We start from the raw sequence: 25,310 nt of genomic DNA on the forward strand, positions 1-25,310 counted from the left end.
AACTCTCCCTTCACGTTTCTGACGGATCCATAAAAACGGCGTAAAAGCTGATTCATTTCATTTTTGTTGATAATACTAAAATCGACTGCAATGTCATTGCTTTTTAACCAGGATGTAAATATATTAAGAGCCCAGGACGTTTGTTTTACGGTATTAACTTCGTTTCTCTGAATTTCCAGCTCATCCAAATCATTGTTTGTAAGCGTGACAAACCTTGGCTCATTGGAGGAATCAGGCTGGTCATTTATAGCTTCATCCTCCAGTTTCAGATCGAAACAAATGCTTTCGAAGCCAATAGATTTAACGAACTCCCTGTAATTCATTTTGATAATGTTGCTGCTTGTTTGTAGTTGCGCTGTTTGGCTTGTAAACGCTGCTTCGTTGCTAGGTTACCTGTTTGTGGCGGAGTAATACATGGAGAGCTTCGGTTACAGTGCTATAACATGTAATATCGGCACTCCTAGATCGCCTCTCAGCCAATCACATTGTAGGGTCGGAACTAACTGTGGTATAATATATAGTAACGCACCGCTTTTAATGACCAGTAACGTAAACGGCGTTGTAACGACAGGAAAAGTAACTAATTATATTATCCCGTTACTGACAAAATGACGCCGTTGAGTAGGGAATATCGCCAGCGATTTGTAACATCTGTGGGTTGTTAATATAAGGATACAAAGGTCTTCCAATCAAGTTACATGGCAGTTTTGGTTGAATTCATTTATTTGTCCATATGTTTCCTATCTAATGTGACCTCCAGTAAATAACATCAAATAAAACCGCAGTCACTGATTAATAAAACAAAATGAGCCACTGTCCAGTTACATTCAGGGTGAACTCTATCGGGTCTACCGTCGGCATTTTGTTGTTAATTGTGTGTGTTGCACAACTTCAGTTTGGCTCTGTAGGTTTCACATGAATATTCATGAGCTCACCTGTTGTAAAAGCGCACCGGGGAGCCCTTGAACTCACTTAAGGATGTGGAGTAGCTCACTGACCGATGGATTCAATTAGCTGGTTAGGATCGCTGGTGCGAAAAGATTGATGATGGCATAGCACAAATTGCGGACACAAAAGAGACTGGTAAAATCTTTGTGAAATTCCCTCCTGGGCCGTTGGTTTAGGGGAAAAAATGCAGTTAAGATGATGTGACAGCAAAACACACTCCAGGTAGACTCAACACATTCACAGAGACGTTCAACGTATCACTCACACCATTATGGTTATAGTGTCCAAAAAAAATACCATGTTATTACAACAATAAACGCTATTCTATGGCTATTCGTTTTAAGAAGTTAATCCCAGTACAGACAGCTAAATCTGTGTAAAGTCATAAAAAAAAGATTCACCGATTTTCACAGCATATCAAGTCAGTGCTTCTGCGCATCTCTTCAGACGCGACTATATACACCAGACAAGACGCGAACCCACTAGATCAGACACCACGACCGAGACACTGGGTGTGAGTTTGACCATGGGCTCCCGGTCATATTCTACCCGCGGTATTGTGTGGTCATGTTGTCTGCACACAAGTGTTTTAATGGTTCCTCTGGCCGTTCTCGTGAGGAACAAGCAAGCCATGAACAAACACCGTTTCTGTCTCAGGGAGCCGACCCATTCCTTCAGAATACACGGCTGCGGTTTTGAAGATTGCTACACAATACCGGTTTTCTCCCCGAGCCACTAGCATTTTAAAAAGACAAGGGAGAGGTTTTGGACTTTAACCAAGGGTGTGAGGACGTGTGCGGTTATCTAATGAAAATTACGACAAATATTTGGTCGTCGCTGTTGTGGAAATCTTGCTCAATTACCCGGTCTGCGCGCGAGATCCGCAGACGGAATGAAGGAGGAAGAACTAGAGAACCAAGGCTCTCAGGGTCGGGCTGAAGAGGAACAGGCACCTTATCACGGTGAATGGCAGGAACTGTGATTCTAGAGACTTTCACACAATGAGTAATGCCTGCATTCTCGAGGCTTTCAAAGAAAGCATCTCCACGAATACACCCCGACACTGAACCATGTCGTGGGCTTGGAGTGAAAGAGTGTCCTCTTGTGACCAGAGATGGCATTGTAGGAATAACTACCTGACTGATAGAATTTTACTGTAATAAATCTTAGACATTATATATATATATATATATATATATATATATATAAATACATACATGTACACACACACACACACACACACACACACACACACACACACACACACACACAGCAGACTAAAACCATCACACATTTCTTGCCAGCTGGCTTTGTAAATGGCATACATAGTCTCAGACCTCAGGAGCGTGCAGTATACATTCAAGGAACCTAACAAATCTGAACCATAAATACACGTCGGGGGGAGGGGGGGGTGTTAGGGAAACTGGTTCTGTGGTTTTCTGAACAAGTCCTTGGTTATCGACCCTTTCCCTGTGTACCTATGGGCTAATGAAAGCCAGTTTAGGCAGCCCATCAGTGGATCTTTGTCCAACAGAACCAGCTCAACCAGCAACTCTCACATCCACCCAAATCACACATTTTGTGTTTAAGTCTTTTCAGATAGAAGACAAACGCATACTTGAATACCATTCAATGATGAACGAGAATGATTAAGATCCTTCAGTACCCCGAAGGACCAAATCAAATCAGAGAATTGGGAAGTAACAGCTTTGCTACAAAAACAATACCTAAAAATAGCAAATTGTTCCAAATGGTCATCAAGTCAAAGTTGGTGCCAAATTGTTCTTGCTAACCTTTCCTGCCTACAAAATGGCAGGACCAAATAGAAAAAAAGCAAAGGAGTGATTTTTGTAGAAACAATTTTGAGCCTTTATTGGAATGTTTTAGGCATTGCATTTATAAATCCAAACCTGCTGTCATTTGTTGTTCAATTTTTAAAAAAAGCAAAAAAAAAAAAAAAAAAAAAACCCATTAGCAATACTGGTCCGATAGTCATTCCTGTTCAAGCTCATCAGAGTCCTATTATTGATAGAAGCTTTTCCTTTGCAATGGAAAATGGGTATTTATGATTGCAGGTAAAAGCAGTCACATATTTAAAACTAATTTGATAAAGAGGCAGGAAAAATGTAACATTAAGGAAATAGATAATTTTTTTTTACTTTTAAAGAGCACATAAGGAATCCTACGCTGTGGAATAATTCTGCTTTTTCCAGTTTGGGTCTTAAACCCCGCTTGGCCCGTGAAAGGCTTGAATGCCTGTGGAATCCGGACACAGGTGGGGGTGTGGGAGAGAGGACTGGCGTGGTGGACCCGTTTAGAGTCATCCTGCTTGAGGTGTTTCACTTATCTGCTCCCACACACTTTACACATGAGTCACACCAGCAGTCTTCTACATAATCATGAATGTCAAGATTACTGTTTCCATAGTCATTATTCTATTCAGCAGAAGACTGCAGGTTTTTTTTTGCCGTTTTTTTTATTTTATTTTTTAAAGACGCCCGCATATTAATTACTGAGTGAAGGCAGAGAAGAGCTGGAGCCATTTTGGTCTAGTAACTGCATTTCCCTTCTAGGGGGAATAAACAAACAAACAAACAAAACATTCATCATCTGGATCCAGCAGACAGGTTTGGGGTTAACCGAAATGAGCTCTCCCTCGTTCTCTTGTTCCCTCCAGTGGCTTGCTCCACCCAAACCGCGCATACCCCCCACCCGTGTCCTTGTGTGTGTGTGTGTGTGTGTCAGAGAGGGAGAGAGATAAAACGCGTGTTCCCAGGTCTGTGCTTTCTTAGGACATGACACCAAACACTGGGTTGTGGCGACAGATGCTGGGACCGATCTCTTCGTAATCTTTCTTGGTGTGACACACCTGGTAGAACTCAGGCTAGAGTGATGGTGGGGAAAAAAGCACACACACACACACACACGTAAGTGGACATGCTACCCACAAGAATACCATGGGTGCAGAGGTGTTTGTGTGAGGGGTGTCAGTGACTCACTGTTGAGGCCAACATGGATCCTCCGAACCACACAGCGTAACGCTGCATGTGGTGGGTGATGACCTGCACATCAATGGGCTTGGGCTGTGCACCACACACACACACACACACACACACACACACACACACACACACACACACACACACACACACACACACACACACACACACACGTAAGGTAGGCGAACACTCGTCACCTGCACACTGGCCACATCACTGCGCTCCGTGCTCATCAACATACCTTCAGCTTCCCACCACTGAGCTCCTCGCTGAGTTTGAGCCGAGCGTCCACGGTCCTCTTCAGATCCCTCTGCAGGCGGCGGCCGAAGTCGCGGAACATGGTGGAGCCTCCCGACAGGACGATGTTCTACAAGAAGCGTGGACACACAGACGCAAGGACACAGGGTTAACACTGCGCATGTTTGGAGCATTTTGTCGGGGTATGAAGCATGAGCAGGTATTGGGAAGGCAGGGAAGAAAGCAGCACTTGTGATGAACACCACAGCCCATCCCACAGTGACATACAAAATCACTTAGTATTCATGACAATTATTTCCAGATATCTAAAAGGTCATATTGCTTGCCCGAAGGCATAGTCTGTGGATCCTAGCAAGTTCAAATAAAAACATATGGGGTTTGTTTTCAGTACCTCCCCCTTTGCGATTCTATCCAATCATGAAACAAAACACAGCTTAATGAAGCCACACAACAAAAAAAAGATAATTTCCCAGCCACCATACTATACAAGAAAGCAGCATAGCAGGACCATAAATGCTAGCATGTGTGTGCAGCATACATAACTGTACCTTATAGAGAGGACGACGCACATCAATGGGACAGTTCTGAATCACCTCATCCACCACTTCTGAGATTGGCTGAGTGAAGTCTGGATTGGCAAACTGTCAGGCAGACAGAGGGAGAGGGTGGAGGGAGATGGAAAGAGAGAGATTTGTACCACTATTGTGCCAATGCTGGAACCCATCTGCCTGTGCTTTCCCGAGCGCGCACACACCTCAGGATGGAAGAAGATCTCCGGGCCGAGGAAGCGCTCATATCCCACGTCGATGGTGAACTCCTTCTTGCTGATGGCATTGATGCCTGTGTATTGTTTTATCCACTTGGAACCATCTGTGTCATACTTATTAAACTCCTTCACCAGGTCAGGACACACGTAACTGAAACGTTCCTACAGAAGGGGGCGCACACGCACACACACTCAATAGATTCAGGCTGAGTGTTTCTTATAATACCTTTGGCCTGCTTGCTGTCTCTGAGGAGCTGTGACAATGAAGGCCTCGTCTTCATCTACCTCAGAAACAGCCTCATTACGGCTTTAGAGAGCTAAGCCAAGTCAAACTCTGACAAGGCTTTTAAACTGCATACTAAAAGGAAATAAAACCATGTCAGGACAGACACACAAGACCTACTGTGTGATGCTGCCAACACCAGATGTTTCAACATTATATGCTAAAGACGTACTGTACTGTACACACAAATTTCCTTTTAATGTTTGGGGTGAAATTTATATTTCATCATAGAAACAACAATACAAGTCATGTTTTGTTAGCAAAGTTGCTATTTTTAAACAACATTCTCTCAAACACAACATGAGCAGAAGTGAGTCATGAGGTTATGTTGTGCAAGACCCTACTTGAATTTAAAGTATGGTGATTCAAACATCTCTCGCACGCACACACACACACTTACCTTCACGGCTTTTGCGGTCTCAAGGGACTGCTCAGGTGGAATGCCCACTTCTCTCTCCCTCAGGAGCTGCTGTGTGAAGTAGGTAATGTCTCTGCCTGCGATGGGGATGTGCTTTATACAGCTGCCGATCACGTAACCCTCCGCCTACAACGCATGGCACTGCATTTGTACTGCGGCAGTAAAGTGTACTTGACCATGATGACCACTCTCATACCTTAATCTCATCAGCAGCTTCTGCCATGATCATCATTCCCCATTTGACCATTTTAAGTAAAAATATATATACACTTTTAAATGCTTGGTTTTTCGTACAACAAAATGACTGAAAAGCCCAGTCTGCCTCATGTTCATGAATATGAAGACACCGTCCATGAAGAACAAAAGGCAATTCACGCGGTGCATTTGCATACGTGCAGGGCTATTCTTAGAGTGTGAGACTGACCACAGGGATGACGTGGGTGACTCCGTCTCCGCTGTCGATGACTGTACCAGTGAGGGTCCTCTCTCCAACCTGTCGAGAGGTCCAGGATGCCGCAAGCGCCAAAACTGCCTGAAAACGCACACGCACAAATGCACACGCACACAACACTAGCATGAGCACACCACGACTACAGTAAATGTACAGCATACAGTTTCCGATCAAATGGAATCTTGAGTGCTTACCTGCACGGCGATGTACAGTCCTGGCACGTTGAAGGACTCGAACATGATCTCTGCAGTGTACTCTCGGTTCTCAGGTGTGTTCAAGGGCGGCTCGGTCTGCAGAAATACAACCATCACAATGTCAGACCCAGAGGATCATGTACATAAATTACTGAGGTTTAAGAAACTTGGTTACATTTTACACGTTGCCGAGTCCCTCACATTCGTTCTGCACTGGATGAGGTGACGACCCCCCCCCCCATCCCTTCTCAGAATTCAGTGATGAATTACTCACCAGCAAGAAATAGTGGTCCTCGGGCTCTGCCCTCAGATACTTAAAGATGACCTGCTCCATAAACCTCTCCATTAGGTCCCAATCCTCTACAATACCATGCCTGATTGGCCACTGCACACAGAGGCAGAGAGACACAGAGAAAGAGAGAACCAGAGAGAGACAAAGACACAGACATAGGTGGGTTACAACATATCTACTACACTGAGTCAAGGCACATTTTTTCCCAGTCAGTGAGTGTGGCATATAGGGTTATATGGGGTTGTGATACAATACCTGCAGTTAGCTATAATGCGGATTTGTGAGGAATCACACACCTTGGTGGCATAGGTGGGCTTGTCGATAGCCTCATCTCCGATGAAGAAGTCAAGATCATCAACACCCTTCATCATCCTCCTCTGTGCTTGATCACCCACCTTTGCCGACTCTTTGATGGCAATACCTAAGCAGCACAAAACAGTGGCATATGTTTGAACTTAAGTACAACATGCATAACTATACAATCACATAGCAAACTGAGGCAAAGCTGCAGAATGATGGCTTCAGAAATTCATTCTGTTCCCCTCAGGCTAAGACAAACATACCTTTAACTTCAAATGTGTATATACCAACATTTATCCCTCTCTACCATACCTCCTCGAACAGAAAGGGCTTCACAAACACTCTGGATGTTATGTGAGGGAATACTGGGGAGTGTTTCAGTTAAATAAACTCACACGATGGAACGATGAACTGAGGCTCTGTGTTTCCTGCATATCCAAGTTTAGTGTATCTGAAACACAGAACATAAAACATAAAGAAAACAAAGCTTTGAGGTGAAGTATTTTCATTAACACACACACACACACACACACACACACACACACACACACACACACACACACACACACACACACACACACAAGACCTGTGAGCAGAAGACCTTAAGTTTATGACAATAGTTTGCTAGCACCCTACATACAAACATGCATGTGCGCACGCATGCACACTATAGAAGTTCCTTGTAGCAATACTGCCGATAAGATGGTGAGGGAGTACATAGCATATCCTATTTGCTAAGCATTCCAGGGAGCATTAGGCTAGCAACACATGGGGCTCTGTATTCCTTATACTAACCCCTAATGCTTACATTCAACCCGCCGTCAGCCTGGCACGTGCCCCAGAATTACAATCAGGCACTACAACAGAACAGAGTCCCCCAAACAAGCAGCTGTGGAGATTGTAATACATAGGGTTGATAATCTGACTTAGGCATACATGATATGGCAAAAATATAATCATCGCACATTCACAATGGCATCACGATATTTAATCTAGCTGTTCAGATTACCTAATCAATTGCCCACAACCGCAAAACATTGCTTAATGTCAAATTTTAAAGCTAGGAGTATAATGACAAAAAATGTTAACAAAAATCAACTATTTAAAAACAAATAAGAGCCATCATCCAACAAGTCACCCTGCCCGCCCATAGTGAGCCAGTGAACCAACAGGACCATGCAAGGACCACGTACAGCCTTTATAGAGTACAACCAAAATGTTACGGATATTATCGCTGTTTGATTAGCTATGATGTCAATGGTCAATACCCCCAGATAGATGCTGGTTTGAGATCTTTGCTAGTTAGCCAATGTTTATCCCAGATGTGTACAGCTAGTGACCAGAGCAATGATATGCCATGTTGGGTTCTGTGTACATTTCATTATGAAAACCATTTTCTACTAACATCTGAACTCTCTTAAGATCGTTATCTCTGATCTTTTATATACAAGTATAAATAATATACACATACACCCCTACCTACCTCTAAAACTTTGCACAGCCAAAACAGAACAGTGCTTACATTTCTCCATTACATTATGGCTTACTAAAAAAATCACTTCTGCAAACTTAACACAAAAAAATACAGCTCAGAGAGGATGTGCTGTTTTCATATATTTCAGACTGACACACAAGAAATAGCCCAATCTTTTCCATGTTGAGAGCAGATGCTCCTTTGCTAGTGGGGAGATAGGTATGCACTGTGGAATGTTCAAGTCTCTACATGCATACACTGAAGAGGTAAATACACCGTCTACTAAACCAAAGCGTACCAGCATACAGTGTAATAACTTAATATTTTGCTTTGATTCTCTGTATCTTATGTATGTATTTCTAAAACATTCAAAAACAGGCGGTGCAAAAGTATACGCAAGAAAAATGCTTGAGAGAGAGAGAGAGAGAGACGGCGTGCAAGAGAAAATACTCGTACATGTAACGTTACACAGCGATGTGAGTGAACAAAATCCATTTACATTTATTACTCAAACAGGGCGCAGTAATACAGGACTAAGTAAAACACAACACTACTAAATCCGTTTTCAATGGCGAACACCACCATATATGGACTAAAAAGCGAGAAACAGGAAGCGACTAGTACTGTCAATAAAATTAGGAAGTCGTACTGCGCATGCTCAGATCATCGTTCATAAGAATGGAGTTTTGCAGGAATTTAGCACCGTTTATCAGTTTAACACTAAACGACTGCCATTGTAAAAGTGCAGCACACCACACGCGTCGCATAACTCAAAGATCAATGTTCAAACGTATGTGCATCGTCAAGGCTCGTCTTTTAACTGTAGATAGCTAGCCAAGGATAACAAAATACTGTCTGCTAGCTAGCTAACAATCCACACAGCCACCACCCATGCTATGATCCCTTCATTTGTCCATACGAGACAGTTACTTTGTCTATTTTGAAAATTACATTTCAAGTCAAGGCTTATTTTATCGCCTTCTGAACTGTATATGCTAGCTTGCTTGCTACCTAGCTAGCTGGTTAGCATACACACCCCAAAGCTGACAGTGAGTGGGCAAGAAGTGGCTGCTGGCAGCAAACGCCTCGGCTTGCTCAGTTTTTAAAAACAGGAGGAATCGCAATGGAAATACTCACCCTGTACCGCAGTCCACAACGCACGCCGGTAACCGCCCAGCCATTTCTCGTCCTTAACAGCTAACGAAGCTTTCTAACAAACAAGAAAACTATAAGCGTCGCGAACAGAATGAATATAAGGCGGAACCCTCAACCCGCACTGTGAAGTTTCGAGCCACTTCCGCACTCGCTCGGCACACAGCAAAATAAAATGGCCGACGCCGGTGAGAGGAGAGGGCGGGGCGAGGGGGCGGGGCTGTGCGTGTGATCTACATACCATATACGTGCACGACTCCGGGGGATAATAACTTAAAGATCAAAGAATCCTACACGAATTACCATACGGAATCGCGATAAATTGCGGGAATGCTGCGCAGCATCTGCGCAATGTACACTGATACTGATACGGCGTTTTGGGGGATACTGCAACAAGCAGATCAGAATCAGGACATCAGTCCATTTAATGCGGACTTTTTTTGAGAAATATTTATTATGTCCGACTCGTTTACATACACAGTATCACAGAAACACGCGCTTGTGTATCATTAGACACAGGGGCAAGAAAATGTTTAAATATATATTAGATTACATTCACATCTGTTAGAGAAAATGTGAAATTTGACTTTAAATGTATCGCACTAAATTCTTTATCTTGAAAAACGAGCCTCTTCGGATGCATGTTGGGAGAATGAGTTTTTGACGTAATATCCTAAAGTAAAAATGCAGCGCAGACCTAAAGCATTAAAACTACAAGTTCCAGATGTGCAAATTTGACTCTTAAAAGACAGAAGCGTAGCGACGAACGCGAGAGCGCATAAAAGTAATGTAAATATTTACAACAGCGGCCAGTCGTTGTGCATTGAGAGCGTTTTCTCAGCTCATTTCGCTTGCTAGCAAGTAAAGGCAAAAGGATTCTCAAAACATCAGGACTGAAACAGGTATGTAGTTAATGTAGCTAGCCAACTAGCCATTAAAAGATTGCGTATTATGTCTTTGTTTAGTTTGCTGGTGATATTTGGCTTGCTGAGGATAGTTAAAGTAGTTGGATAGATTGTGTCCTAGTTATAGTGGCTTGCTGAGTAGCTAGATATCAGACCTTACAGGTGATATCAGACCTTACAGGTGATCCAGGCTGTCATGATCCAGGCTCCTGGGTTTACCTTTTAAAATCGCTTTTGACGTTGCGTGTGCTAACAGCGATTAGTTATATTGGTGGGTTTATTTGCTCGGTAGTACAGTGAAATTCCCCGTGTTAGTTGGACTTTGGGTTGCATATGCACCACCTTAAATAAGAAGCGACAGTTTGAAAAGTGTTTTCTAATCGCTGACTTTTGTTAGCTGGACCTTACAGTAGATTAATTAAAAAATAGCCTTTGCTCAGGCTGGCAAAATGCTCAGCAACAGAGATTTCACATATCATGCTTCTGCAAACGTCCTATCAGCTAAAGCACTTTGCCCTCCAGATTTTATGGGCTTTGAGACAAGATGATGCTTGAATTCTTTAATCTATATATATATCACCAGAGAAATAATTGCTTAAAATCAATATTAACAAATTACATTTGAGCAACTTTATTCAGTTGCTTGGGATTTCTGTTGTGTCCTTTTTTTAAGGAAACGGTTGAATGGACTCTTATCTTATGCTGTAGTCTTAAATGAGAGACTTCTTCAAGGTCAGTATTTTGTGTGAGAATAATATAAGGTATTATTTGTACAATTTTCTAAATTAGAATGTAATGAGTAATTGGTAATGCCAAAATTATGCCTATTTGCTTATTTTGTATGAAAATTGCTGTGTGATTGGTCGGCCTACACAGGCGTGTCCATTTCTAATGTGCACCACACGGTAAGTCTGGGCATCACAATCCTTCTTAATCATCATCATATTCAGTTTTGGCTACAAAAAAAAAAAATTGTGACTTGCCCGGTAAACCATACATCCAAACACCCCTACCTAATTCAAATGCATGTTATGCCTTGCCTGTAGTGTGTATGTGTGTATAGGATGAGTTGGGGGGTATGTGGTGCCCAGAAGAGGAGACTGGTGCTGGGTGTGATCATCCTGCTGCTTGTCGACATAATCTGGGTTGCTTCCTCCGAGCTTACTGCAGTAAGTTCTACACCCCACCTCCAACTTGTAATATTCTTTCTTCCCTGTCTCAGAGACTCATATTCAGGTTACAAAACAGATTCATAAACACATACAAAGTTATTAGAGTATTGGTGTGCTCCATTACAGATTGTGTGAGTTTGGAGCTGTAAGTATTTAGAAATTTTAATTTTTAAAATGTGTGTGTGTGTGTGTGTGTGTGTGTGTGTGTGTGTGTGTGTGTCAGTATGTTTTTGTGCAGCAGCAGTACAGTAAGCCTTTCTTCAGCACATTTGTGAAGACCTCCATGTTCATATTGTATCTGCTTGGCTTTCTGTTTTGGAAACCATGGAGACAACAGTGTGCAGCCAATCACCAACAGCAGCACAGCATCCTTGTGAGTTCAGCCGCAATCGTGCTCTTAGTGCACTTTCTATGGTGGTGCCACTCAGACATAGCCTGGCAGTAAGATCCCATCATCCCATCTAAAACCCGTCTTGTTTCATGGCTGTTTTTGCAGGGTCAGCACAGACAAGGTCAGAAATAGCTGAGCATAAAACAGACAAACAAAAAATAAGACTCGTAGAGTGTATAACCAATGAGTTAGTAATGAGCACCTGACATTTATGGAGTATTTTTCTTGGCACTGCATAGCAGCTGTTGTTGAAGTGTTTATCTGTGCTAAACAAACAAATTTCTTGTAGTGGCACCAGTGGCATCTCCACCCCCATCAAATTATCCAGAGAATAAATAGACATTTAAACTTGTGTAAATTATAGATTGCCAATGAATTATGAAACTAGTAATACTGGTCGTTTTAAAAGAACTAAAAGATCAAGAATCGTATCTGCTTAATTTCTGTGACATTACATGCATACCGTTTACTTCCTGTTTGTGGGCGCCGGTCTAATGGATGTGTAAATTTTGACAAGCATGTGATCTGGAGAAGCTCTTTACTTGGTTCCTTAAAGTTTGCTGCCAGACATGCCTACTTTATTGGTAGCCTATCAGTATAGTTGATTGTTTTTTCTCTTATGTGATTGGATATTCCTCAATACATTCTGACAGCTCGTTAGCTGACCAAGAGGACGGGGAAGACTTAACTCGTTGTTGAACAGTTTACATTTCAATTTGGCACATAATTTGTTCCAAAAGAAGGAAAATTCAGTTTCATCCTTACAAACAAGCCCCTTCTCAAGGTGTTGAAGATAAAAAGGATAAACAAACTTTGAGCAGAAAGACTACTATTAAACTACTATTAAATTAAATATTTGCTAGTTTGGTAGCTAAGCTAGCTACAGGAGCATATCTTTACCAAACTGGCATATATCTTAAGTATATATTAATATGCCAACAAGCTTATGTAATGCACTTATTCTTCTGCTATTACCAAACACTGGTACAGTGTCACTGGTATATGTATATAAACTATAATTTATATTCATTGTTCTAGCATGACTAAAATTCTAAACATTTTGTACCTGCAAATGCTTACTACATACAATGTAGTGAAGCCCCAACTGATCATTTCTTTTAAAAAGTCCCATTTATTACAGTTGTGTATTTTCAATACATCGCCCTCTAGTGGTGTGAAGCGTGATACCACAAAATCTGTAGCATATACAGTGCATAAACAACCTACCATGACTCCTGCAGTCACATTTTGACAGATTTTAACTATATGAAGTTAATGCAGACTATACCACGTCAGTTGGTCAGTTTGTCCCTTTTTCTTTGCAGTGTCAATTAGCTTGTTATGGCATTGATGTTGTAATATCATCTGAGTGCTTGTATTGTACAAAGTGTCATATGCTTATTCAAACTTATAATTCTGATTCAAAGGGGACTCCCAGTAGTGCTGCAAGCAGCTTTAATATATCCTTAGTAAGTATTATACCCTCAGAACACACACACACACACACACACACACACACACACACACACAGCATGCTGTGGAGAAAGCACACTGTTTACTCTCTACAGTGTGCTATATATGACCACAGTATCGACAGGTGTGTTCTGGTTTATGAACCAACCAAAGGCAAATTAAACATGTTCTTATCTCCCATTGCACAGTTAATGCATATGGCTACACTTTCCAAACAGAGGTCAAAACTAGGCCAAATTCACCAGAAAGCCCATGAGAGGAGTCAGTTACAATCTGAAACTAAACGATACTCTTTGAACAATAAATCATTTTGGAAGATAGCTCTTCAGAGATAATGCAGGGAAATTGGGACTCTACAGAACTAATATCTTCCTGTTTTGAAACTCACATGAAATGGCCATATAATGTGTCTTGTTGAGTTTGTTAGTGGACGTTTTGTTGTTAAAAAAGCTGTCCTGTGGTTCTCAAATACAGCCTCTCTTTCAGGATTTGACTCTGGATGTATGGGACAGAAAGACTCATTGTTGTTGATGTGCCTTAAGCCCTGTTAAGTATGCTCACCACAATAGTCTAAATAGCCAGATTAGGTGTGTCTTAGCCAATCATGATTACTTCTGAAAAAGCAGCATTTGCTGAAATAAGATTAGACTTAAATGTGTGTATTGTGTTAGATTTATTTAAAAGTAGCTCTCTAGAGTTAGTGTGTGTGTGTGTGTGTGTGTGTGTGTGTGTGTGTGTGTGTGTGTGTGGGCAGCATGAGAACATGTTTTATTTATATATATGTTCTCATGCTGCCCACTGAGCTCTGGAACCAGCAGGGTCACCTTTTGCCAATATATAATTAACAGTAAATCTCCACAAATAACTAGACATGCAAACACATCCACAGCCCTCACCACTTAATCACCTTTATGTACTTACTTATATCCTCTACCATGCACAAAAAAGGAATAAAGTGTATTAATTGTGTTGTGTATTAATATTTTCAAATGAAAATAGCCAGTTGTTTCAAAGTATGTCCAAAACTACAATAAATATGGTATTTGGTATCCAGTCAGAGGTTGTTTTCATTACCAGGCATTTAGACCAGCATCTGTTTCCTTTTCTGTTTTCCTTTTTAGAAATGCAGTGGAACACTCAACTAGTTAGCATGTACTCAACATCTAATCTAGATGCTCAACTAGCATGTCGGTTAGTTCTGATGCTAATGAAATGGCAGTTTTTAGCAATAGCGTACTGCTGGCACTGAAACTGCTGCTAACAGCAGCTGTGTGGACATGACCTCTGAGAATGAGGCACCATGATGCTAGTTTGGAGAGAGGAAATGTGCTTGTGCAGTTCTACTCCTTACCTGTGTGTGTGTGTGTGTGTGTGCGCGCGCGCTCATGTGTGTGTGGAGGGGGTGTAATGTGTGCGCCATGTGCGCCTGTTTGTAGAGGTTATGTAGTGTGTGCTCATGGTGTGTGGAGATGCTGCAGGGTGTGTGTGGCCATGTGCACGTGTGTGTGGAGGTGGTGCAGTGTGTGTATGTGCCCATGTATAAAGGTGACATATCTATATTCTGTAGAGTGAGCCTCTGTATGTACCTGTGAAGTTTAAGGATGTTCCTGAGACCAGTGCTGCTAGACAATCTAAGACTCGTAAGTGTTTGTGCAATAACTTTATAAATTCCTCATACAGTGAAGTCTCTTTTTTGCTATTTTCTACTTTCTTTCTTTAGAAGTTCATAATAAAGATCAAAACATGGATATAAGGTGAACAACACTTGAACTACACTCTTGTCCACTTTTTGGGTGTTTTTTGTTGTTGGTGTGGGTGTGTATGTGTATAGCTGTGAGAAAGCACCGTGTCCGGTTCAGTAATGTCCTGGAGGTCCGCGAGCTGCCTCAGTCCCAGGCCATAGAGGCCAAATTGTCCCGTATGTCTCCAGTGTCCTCTTCCCAAAGGATTATGGGAAAGCGCGGTGTCGGCTCGGTCGCCAAAATCAGCTTCTTCTTCTGCTTTGTGGTGAGATTTAGAAAACACACACACACACACACACACACACACACACACACACACACACTGAGGTTCACATGTTAAGTCTTTGTGTTGTTTCTCTCTTCAGTGGTTCTTGGCTAATCTGGCCTACCAGGAGGCTCTGACAGACACACAAGTGGCCATTGTAAACATACTATCCTCCACCTCAGGTAAAGGATATCCATGTTATTGTGATGAACAATAAAAGCATGTTGGGGGAGACCTAGTGACTGACCTAGTGACCCACAGGCGTTCTCTCCAGCACTGCACTGTTCCGCATGGTGCACTGCAGGCCTCCATCGAGCTATTAACCCAATACCAGAGCTGCTCACTAAAAGAAAAAACCCTATAGCTGTGCTTCCAAAATACAGGTGTGTGTGTGTGTGTGTGTGTGTGTGTGTGTGTGTGTGTGTGTGTGTGTGTGTGTGGGGTTGGGTTGGGTTGTTTGTTTCAGGTCTCTTCACATTGATCTTGGCTGCCATATTTCCTAGTAACAGCAGTGACCGCTTCACACTTTCCAAACTGTTTGCGGTTATTCTGAGGTGGGATCAGCTTTATCATCACCATTATTATTATTATTGCTTTTTATATACATGCATATGAAATGAGAGAATTGCCATGTGAAATCTATTCTCAGTACATATATCAACTGCTTGCAGTAGGAATAGCTCTGTTAATACAGGCATGTTTTTCTTCTTTTGAAATTATTAGTATGGTGGGAGTAGCAGTGGTCAGTTTTTCTGGGATGGACAGCCCTGCTGGAAAAGGCACTATTGGTAACCATGGAATCAGCTTTAATTATCTCTAGATTTCTAGAAAACATGCCTAAGGAGTAGATGTGGAATTTGAAAGAAAATGTTTAATACTAATTATATATGAGCAATGTTGGGTCATTTCAGAATCGGATCTTCTGTGCCTTTAACATTTTAATAACGTACACAACTAATAGGAGGAATATAGGCTGTTAGTAGTCACTCTTTCATCTGTCTCATGAGTTTCTGCACTTTTGATGTAGACAAGCAGAACCCGTCAGCCCTGTTGTGCTTAAATCATGCAGAAAAGAGTCAAATATTGGTGAGCTCCAAACTCCAGTCCTATACACCTGCATGATCTGCCGTGTTCTTCAACATTTAGCTAGCACATTGCGGAAGACTTGGAGACCATTCTCCCAGGGCCAAGTGCCCCTAAATAGCGATGACCCCATCAGTTGAAAACACCTCTACCACAGCTACCCCAAATGCTCCTCACCCACACCTACACTCCATCAAACGTCTCTCCACCTCAGCTACCCCAAATGCTCCTCACCCACACCTACACTCCATCAAACGTCTCTCCACCTCAGCTACCCCAAATGCCCCTCACCCACACCTACACTCCATCAAATGTCTCTCCACCTCAGCTACCCCAAATGCCCCTCACCCACACCTACACTCCATCAAACGTCTCTCCACCTCAGCTACCCCAAATGCCCCTCACCCACACCTACACTCCATCAAATGTCTCTCCACCTCAGCTACCCAAATGCCCCTCACCCACACCTACGCCGCCAAACGTCTCTCCACCTCAGCTACCCAAATGCCCCTCACCCACACCTACACTCCATCAAATGTCTCTCCACCTCAGCTACCCCAAATGCCCCTCACCCACACCTACACTCCATCAAATGTCTCTCCACCTCAGCTACCCCAAATGCCCCTCACCCACACCTACACTCCGTCAAACGTCTCTCCACCTCAGCTACCCAAATGCCCCTCACCCACACCTACACTCCATCAAACGTCTCTCCACCTCAGCTACCCCAAATGCCCCTCACCCACACCTACACTCCATCAAATGTCTCTCCACCTCAGCTACCCAAATGCCCCTCACCCACACCTACACTCCATCAAACGTCTCTCCACCTCAGCTACCCCAAATGCCCCTCACCCACACCTACACTCCATCAAATGTCTCTCCACCTCAGCTACCCAAATGCCCCTCACCCACACCTACACTCCATCAAACGTCTCTCCACCTCAGCTACCCCAAATGCCCCTCACCCACCCCTACACTCCATCAAACGTCTCTCCACCTCAGCTACCCCAAATGCCCCTCACCCACACCTACGCCGTCAAACGTCTCTCCACCTCAGCTACCCCAAATGCCCCTCACCCACACCTACACTCCGTCTAACGTCTCTCCACCTCAGCTACCCAAATGCCCCTCACCCACACCTACGCCGCCAAATGTCTCTCCACCTCAGCTACCCAAATGCCCCTCACCCACACCTACACTCCATCAAACGTCTCTCCACCTCAGCTACCCCTTTAGAAACCTTAAACTGAGAGCCTTTTCAGACCATTTTGCATTCTCATTTCCAGTCAGAGTACCAGTAAATTAAATGGAAAATACTGACTATAACCAGATAAAACCAAAAAGAATTTCTACTTGTTTAATGTCTCTTATTAAATGTAGTGGTAGGAATAACAAAAAGTAACACTTTTTTATGGTTAAAGCCAGAAATGTCCTTCAGTGCTGAAATGACCCTGAAGCTCTTTTAAGTAAAGGATGCAGGCAGCTTGCCTGAGTGAAGATAATCTCTGTGGAAGGCGAGCCCTCACATGATTGATGAAAGGTGAGTGTGTGTGTGTGTGTTCTTCAGGTTCTCTGTGGTCCCTGCTGGGGGCTCTGCTCTATGCCGTCTACATCGTTATGCTGAAGAGGAGAGTTGATCGAGAGGAGAAGCTCGATATCCCTATGTTCTTTGGTGAGTGGACCACGCACACACGGAGCCTGGACTCTTTTAGCATACTGTGTGTGTGTGTGTGTGTGTGTGTGTGTGGCCTGGACTCTTTTAGCATACTGTGTGTGTGTGTGTGGCCTGGACTCTTTTAGCATACTGTGTGTGTGTGTGTGTGTGTGTGTGTGTGTGTGTGTGTGTGTGTGTGTGTGTGTGTGTGTGTGAGAGAGAGAGAGAGGGAGGGAGAGAGAGACGGAGAGAGAGATGTTGTTTTATAATGTTGTCATTGGTTAATTTTTAAATATGATGTACTAGAGTCACAACAAAAATTGCCACTGGTCCAACAGGTCTGTCTGTGTGTGTGCGTGCGTGTGTGTGCGTGCAGGATTCGTGGGCTTGTTTAATCTGCTGCTGCTCTGGCCTGGTTTCCTGATGCTGCACTACTCTGGGCTGGAGGCATTCGAGATGCCCAGCTGGCTGGTGATCAGCTACATTCTCATCAATGGCCTCATCGGAACTGTGCTGTCAGAGTTCCTCTGGCTGTGGTAAGTGTGTGTGAGTGTGTGTGTGTGTAATACACATACACACACTGCACCACCTCCACACACACGTGCACATGGCCACACACATCCTGCAGCAGATCAACATTTGCTTTAGCCGTGTGTGTGTAGGTGAATACATAAATGTGTGTATTAGATGTTTGTAGGGTGTCATTGTGTTCTTTAACTCGTATTCTTCCTGCATTGACCTAGTGGACATATGGTTAGGCTTGTGTGTTTAGGTTTGGGTTTAGGTTTAAGATGTAAAATAAGCAAGTTTTATACACAAAAGTGTGTGTGTGTGTGTGTGTCTTTTAACAGGGGCTGTTTTCTCACTTCATCTCTGATTGGGACGTTGGCTCTAAGTCTGACAATCCCTCTTTCCATCATTACTGATATATGCATGCAGAAGGTGAGGTTGTTGTATATGTGTAAGTCAAATCTAAAAAGTGTTTGTGTGCATACATCTGTATGCTTTTAGTAAAATTCTTTTAAATGTTTAAGTGGTTTAGTTAATTCATAGTTCACTCAATTTATAAGTGGTCTTGATTTAAGACATTTTGCTCTATAACGTCATAGTCATTTAGTTGATTTTTAAACTGAATGTACTAAAGTTAAAACAAAAAAAGTGTTTGTATGTGTGTACATGGGTGTGTGTGTGTGCGCGTGCATGTGTGTCCGTGCCAGGCCAGTTTCTCCTGGTTGTTTTTTGCAGGAGCGGTTCCTGTCTTCCTCTCGTTCTTCCTGGCTGCGTTCCTGTGCCACTATAATAACTGGGACCCTGCCATGGTGCTCCTGCGCAGAATCTTCTCCTCCGTCTGCCGCAAGCACAGGCCACACAGGTAACAGTCTCGCACAGCAAGCACAGGCCGCACAGGTAACAGTCTCGCACGGCAAGCACAGGCCGCACAGGCCGCACAAGTAACAGTCTCTCACAGCAAGCACAGGCCGCACAGGTAACTGTCTCTCACAGCAAGCACAGGCCGCACAGGTAACAGTCTCTCACAGCTAGCACAGGCCGCACAGGTAACTGTCTCTCACAGCAAGCACAGGCCGCACAGGTAACAGTCTCTCACAGCTAGCACAGGCCGCACAGGTAACTGTCTCTCACAGCAAGCACAGGCAGCACAGGTAACAGTCTCTCACAGCTAGCACAGGCCGCACAGGTAACTGTCTCTCACAGCAAGCACAGGCCGCACAGGTAACAGTCTCTCACAGCTAGCACAGGCCGCACAGGTAACTGTCTCTCACAGCAAGCACAGGCCGCACAGGTAACAGTCTCTCACAGCTAGCACAGGCCGCACAGGTAACAGTCTCTCACAGCTAGCACAGGCCGCACAGGTAAGAGTCTCTCACAGCTAGCACAGGCCGCACAGGTAACAGTCTCTCACAGCAAGCACAGGCCGCACAGGTAAGAGTCTCTCACAGCAAGCACAGGCCGCACAGGTAAGAGTCTCTCACAGCAAGCACAGGCAGCACAGGTAAGAGTCTCTCACAGCAAGCACAGGCTGCACAGGTAAGAGTCTCGCACAGCAAGCACAGGCCGCACATGTAACACTCATGTTCTTAGAGTATTTAGTGCATACTTTCTTTAAACAGAATTCACATCTCGATGCTTGTCTTTGTGTTGTTTATTACAGTTTTAGTTTAGTTTTTTGTTGACTAGTGCTGTCTGGTTGTCCGGTCATATGCATGATGCCTGTCCTGGTGTATTGAAACAAGGTCAAGCTGAATCCTTCCCATGTTTAAAGATGGGCATATATTACAGCTCTGTGAGTGATCCTGAACGTGACGCCCTACGTGGAGATCAACTCCAGGGTGGGGCTTCGGAGCGCGAGCCTGTCCAAGCTCCTCCAAAGCCCAGAGAAGCTGGGAGAAGTGTAATCTCCCACATTCCATTTAACGATGCATGCTGCCAGCACGCTCCTCCCATTTTGTAAAACTGTGGAGATGGTGGTATGTTGTGATCACATCTGACACATTTCCTTTTACTTGGTGGCTGTCTTAAGATCTTATCATTTATATTGTGTGGTGGGATGAAAGTTGGTGGATAAAATGCTTTTGACAACATTGAGTATATTTGAGATGGATGTGTATTTTGTTTTCCTCTATTTGAAATGTAATAAAGCTAGTTAGGCTAGGCAAGGACGGCAGAAAGAGGTTCATCAGGGAAGGCTTGTAGAGGTGCTGATTGGAGCCCTCTGATTATTCTAAAATGGCTACCTACACTCTGGTTTTCTTTACTTGTCTGCGTCGATATGTGTTCAAGGTCAGAAAGAAACGTGCCCATGCAAAATTCCTGCCGGATGAACATTTGTTTCGAATGTTTTGTTTGTCACGCCACCACACAGCGTGTTGTAGAACGCTGTGAGGTAAATCTGGGGAGGGTCGTGAAGAGTGGAGGAGATGGGAGAGGAGCCAGGGCTGCTTAGCATTCAGCTCCAGCGATAGCGGGAAACATTAGAGATGCAGGAAAAGAAGGCCCACGAAACAAGCTTCCACTCAGGATAGTCTCAATAGTAAAAAAAAAAAAGATAGTGTGACTAACTCATTTTCTATACTATTTTAGATTATTCGTTTTATTATTCATAATTGTTAATCAAATTATTTTATTTCATGACGTTCACAAAATGCAGTATTCTAAGTCATAGCACCCTTTGCAACCTTTCCAATGAAATTCTGTAATATGAGCCTGCAGTATGACAGATTTTCTGAAGGTTTACAGTATATCCCAATACTACCTAGAACACTATGCCTGACTTTAGACTGTTCAATGTGTTCACAGGTATATATTCAATGGTGTTTCATAGAGTTCAGATGTATGTAATAGTTTGTATGTGGTGGGGTTTGTTTGCAGACTCTCCGAGGACCTTGAGCAGTGTGAGAATCTTCTCCCCATGCAGAGCTCCGCCCCTGACAGCAGAGATTACTGCTCCTGACCAACATGCCCAGAGGTAACCTGGAAATATTTGCTCTTTGCACTGATCAGCACAACCCCTGCACTGCATTTCTCTTAGATTACAAAAGACTTTTTAAACCAAACGTAATACAAACTCAAAATATCAAACATAAATAAATAATCGTCTTTGCTAAGATGGCTAAGTAGTAGGTTTGTGGTACATCTGCGCAGCTGAGAGTGTGGACCAATGAAGCAGCACTTGCAAAATCAGCCTTTGGTTTGGAAAGACTTTTGTTTTCCTTTGACATCTGCTCTGCATTCTAAGGCGGACATAAGACAGGGCAACGGGAAGTCATTCTTTGAACACAGATGTTGGTGGTTTGGATGTTGTTTCTTTTGGCATCATTTAATTCCAGAGCAGGTCGAGGCAGTGATCTGATCTTGGTGACACAGCAGGCCTGTTTCCATAAGTTTACCTGAGTGAACTGACTGGATGTTGATTTTGAATGTGAATCAAGTTGAACGGTGCTATAAATACACAGTTCTTCTGTTTTTACGCAGGCTCAGACCTTTTAGAGTGTCTGTGTGTGCGTGTCTGTGTGCGTGTGTGTTTATGTTGAACTGTCAGAAAAGTTATAAAGAACATGCCTCAGCTTGGCGGACCACACACACACACACACACACACACACACACACACACACACACACACACACACACACACACACACACACACACACAGGCATTCAGTCTTCTGTTCTGAGTATGTTAACTTTCCAGCCTGAATTTTGCAACCTCTCACTTCTTGATAGCTCCTCTGCTCTGTAGAATCCATACAAACACAAACTCCACTCCACACATGCAGGTGAACCGTGAGCTGCCGATCGCTGCCCACAGCCGCTGGGTCCAGAGCCCTCACCTCCACATCACTCAGGGCGAGAAAACCAGCACTCTCCAGCAACACCCTCCCAGTGACTGATGGCCCCACCCGTCTCTGCCACACTGAGTGGCAGTGTGCCTTTAAAAGAGGGGGGGTCTGGCATCGGGGCCTTCTGAACAGACGTCTGTGTTCTTTAGTCTGTCAGTACAAGACTGAATACAGAACTGACTTATCAGCTTGTTATTACATCACTAGAGGCTGTTCAGAGCTTGCAGGTCAGGGTATTCTTTTGGTAAGCAGATTGTTGGTAGATTGTTGGCTGATGTTTTTGTTTGTTTATTTTTTGTTTGTTTTTTTCTTTCCATCTTCAAATCACCATCCATTGCAAATAGCATGTTATTTTTACAATCGTTCTACTGTACTTGGTGTAGGGATCTCAGAGTGCTGGCAAAGTCCATGTGACGTACCCTGGGATGAGTACACATGTTTATGATTCACATGACTTGTCACAGGAAATGAAAGTGTTAATAAATAAATGGAGAATTGGGACACCAGAAGATGTGAAATGAATGTGTCTTGTTAAGTGACGATCTGTGTTAAGAATGCTCAGCTGTGTTACCAAAACCACCGTGGACGCCCACATCACGGGCGGTGTCCTCTCATGTGTCTCCTCATCACGTCTTTTTCTCCAGCACAGTCAGAAACCATGTATTGTCCATCATTTTAATTCTGGCTTCTGCATCTAAATCAAGTTGGTGGGACCATTGTGATTCCTGAGTATGATGAATCACAACACTGATAGAAAGTCTGTTTTAACAAGTTTAAAAGTCTCAATGTAACATTTTTCTCAATAAACGCACTTTAATTTGCAGTTTTGAATGTGTAAGCAAGTTTTTAAAAGTAGAAATCAGCTAAAAGTAACTGCTAAAAAGAACTTTTAAATGCTTTAAAATTACAAAATTTATTGAACCAAATAATATTGAGTTTAGAGGTTTTTGCACACTTCCACACCTGCTAAAATGTGATATCAAAACATATAGAGGCCATATTTAACCCACATTACATTTTACAGTGCCATATGTATCACAACAAATGTATGTGAACCTCTATATGAACCATCACTGGGCCAAACTCTCATGTAGCCAATAGTCCTGGTAATTGAAAAGCTCAGCAACCTTATGTTGCCACAGAAACTAGAAGACCTTTTTGGAAGGAAAGGTGCAGCCATGCAAAGACCAGTTATTCCTGTTCAACCACCATGTCTACTCGAGCTGAAGGACCTTCCCTAATGCCCAGCCTGAGTACCTTTGATATGATGGGCATACTGGAAGCTTCCTGTAGAATCCTTCCTGTCACTTCATCTTTTGCACTGGGCCTTTACATATTCCCAGTAGAATGAGCCAGTCCAGATTCTGACTGGGTGTTTTTGAGGGGAAAGAAACTGAAACCACAAACACTTCCATGTGATCCTAAAAGCATCCTGATTCTGACAATGACTCAAAGATGATCTAGTCGTTTGTAGCACTGCATCTAATATTACCAATGAAACAGTAAACAACAAAGTAAATAACAAACAATTCAGTGTTACCCTTTAGGAAAGACCAGTTTGGTGACTAAAGATTTTTGTAATTTTGATAATTATGTCAAATTAAGTGCAGTCGTTGGGCCAGAAAACCATTACAAATGCATTACACTGCCTGTCACAAGTAAATTCACCCACATACATGAGATACACTTAAGTATCTTAAGTATGCATTTTGATATTCTGACAAGCACACACTGATTCTAATATTAAACGTTTTTTTGTGGATAAGAGCATCAATAAACATTTAAATATTCAGATCAATGATCAATGTGAGCTTATCACAGATCCCCCCCCCCCCCCCCCCTCCCCAGCGGCACAAGAGGACCATAATATCATTTAATCGGTCTGTGACATTACATTTACATTTATGGCATTTAGCAGACACTGTTATCCAGAGTGACTTACAAAAGTGCTACGTAGTTGCTTGGAATCTCCAGGGTAGTATAGATAGTCCTGAACACAAGGTACTCTAAGCAGGAAAAACCACTAGACGAAAGTCATATGAGACCTAACAATTATGCCAAGTCATTATTATACCTGAATATACGCATCACCTGAAGAAAAAGACAGTAAGCAATTCCTATAACCCAATTATGCACAATACCTGAGAAAAAGACAGTAAGCAATACCTATAACAAACACCTGAGGAAAGAGATGATAAAGCACCGTAGACGAAAGTATAATTATGTAAAGTGCACTTGAAAGAGGTGGGTCTTCAGTCACCGTCTGAAGACAGCAAGTGACTCCGATGTTCGAACACACAAGGGAAGTTCATTCCACCACCTTGGAGCCAGGACAGAGAAAAGTCTGGATGCTTGTATCCCATGTGTCCTGGATGATGGAGGGTCAAGACGAGTCATACTTGAGGCACGGAGGGCTCTAGGTATGCTTCTGGGTTTTACCATGGCCATCAAGTAAGGAGGAGCTGGACCATTAACATTAACACTGTCTGCTTCCTCGTTGTCACTTCTCCAGCTCACTCTAGAATTGTTGGGACCAAATTGTTTCTCAACGTTTCTGTTTCTCAATGTTGTTTCCCCACATTAGACAGTGGATGCGTCTTGATCCAACCCAGATCACTGACAGTAAACTGTGTACATCTGCAATGTACATCATAATAGATGGCTTGTTTGGACTTGAATTCAACATGTACTCAACCATCTGAAGCCACTGTGTGTGGTTGTGTAATATGTTG

At 43.0% G+C, this 25,310-nt stretch overlaps 2 protein-coding genes across 5 annotated transcripts; one reads left to right on the forward strand and one right to left on the reverse strand.

Moving 5' to 3' along the window:
• Positions 1-212: 212 nt before the first annotated feature.
• Positions 213-9,703, reverse strand: actr3 (actin related protein 3). Its single transcript, XM_077002634.1, has 12 exons — positions 9,521-9,703; positions 7,305-7,360; positions 6,906-7,030; positions 6,592-6,702; positions 6,318-6,413; positions 6,097-6,204; positions 5,655-5,798; positions 4,960-5,133; positions 4,754-4,846; positions 4,189-4,314; positions 3,948-4,031; positions 213-3,832 (listed from the first exon to the last, which is right to left on the reverse strand). Exons 1-12 carry the CDS (start codon positions 9,562-9,564, stop codon positions 3,737-3,739), a joined length of 1,257 nt encoding a protein of 418 aa, XP_076858749.1. The 5' UTR covers positions 9,565-9,703; the 3' UTR covers positions 213-3,736.
• LOC143512389 (solute carrier family 35 member F5-like) lies at positions 8,602-23,401 on the forward strand. Of its 4 annotated transcripts, none has more exons than XM_077002630.1 (17): positions 8,604-8,649; positions 11,114-11,172; positions 11,317-11,345; positions 11,487-11,609; positions 11,836-11,985; positions 13,431-13,472; positions 15,044-15,116; positions 15,308-15,483; positions 15,584-15,665; positions 15,950-16,037; positions 16,207-16,271; positions 18,137-18,241; positions 18,600-18,759; positions 19,075-19,165; positions 19,441-19,595; positions 21,611-21,707; positions 22,516-23,401. In XM_077002630.1, exons 1-16 carry the CDS (start codon positions 8,633-8,635, stop codon positions 21,690-21,692), a joined length of 1,497 nt encoding a protein of 498 aa, XP_076858745.1. In that variant the 5' UTR covers positions 8,604-8,632; the 3' UTR covers positions 21,693-21,707; positions 22,516-23,401. The 4 variants fall into 4 exon arrangements, with proteins under 4 accessions (XP_076858746.1, XP_076858745.1, XP_076858747.1 ...); XM_077002633.1 differs by lacking the exon at positions 8,604-8,649 and adding an exon at positions 9,928-10,437; XM_077002631.1 differs by lacking the exon at positions 13,431-13,472 and having other exon boundaries at positions 8,602-8,649.
• The last annotated feature ends 1,909 nt before the right edge of the window (positions 23,402-25,310 follow it).

Source organism: Brachyhypopomus gauderio, chromosome 4 (assembly GCF_052324685.1).
Source record: "Brachyhypopomus gauderio isolate BG-103 chromosome 4, BGAUD_0.2, whole genome shotgun sequence".
In the NCBI taxonomy this organism is placed as follows: Eukaryota; Metazoa; Chordata; class Actinopteri; order Gymnotiformes; family Hypopomidae; genus Brachyhypopomus; species Brachyhypopomus gauderio.

What these genes read in the sequence shown, in the direction of transcription:
- LOC143512389 (XM_077002630.1), top strand. An exon ending in CTTCCTCCGAGCTTACTGCA is followed by an intron (nt 11,610 to 11,835) that starts GTAAGTTCTACA and finishes TGTGTGTGTCAG; the next exon opens with TATGTTTTTGTGCAGCAGCA. An exon ending in CTGTTTGCGGTTATTCTGAG is followed by an intron (nt 16,038 to 16,206) that starts GTGGGATCAGCT and finishes TGAAATTATTAG; the next exon opens with TATGGTGGGAGTAGCAGTGG.
- actr3 (XM_077002634.1), bottom strand. Translation starts at nt 9,564, where the DNA reads ATGGCTGGGCGGTTACCGGCGTGCGTTGTGGACTGCGGTACAGG. An exon ending in GTTGTGGACTGCGGTACAGG is followed by an intron (nt 7,361 to 9,520) that starts GTGAGTATTTCC and finishes TCTGTGTTTCAG; the next exon opens with ATACACTAAACTTGGATATG. An exon ending in TCAGTTCATCGTTCCATCGT is followed by an intron (nt 7,031 to 7,304) that starts GTGAGTTTATTT and finishes TGTGCTGCTTAG; the next exon opens with GTATTGCCATCAAAGAGTCG.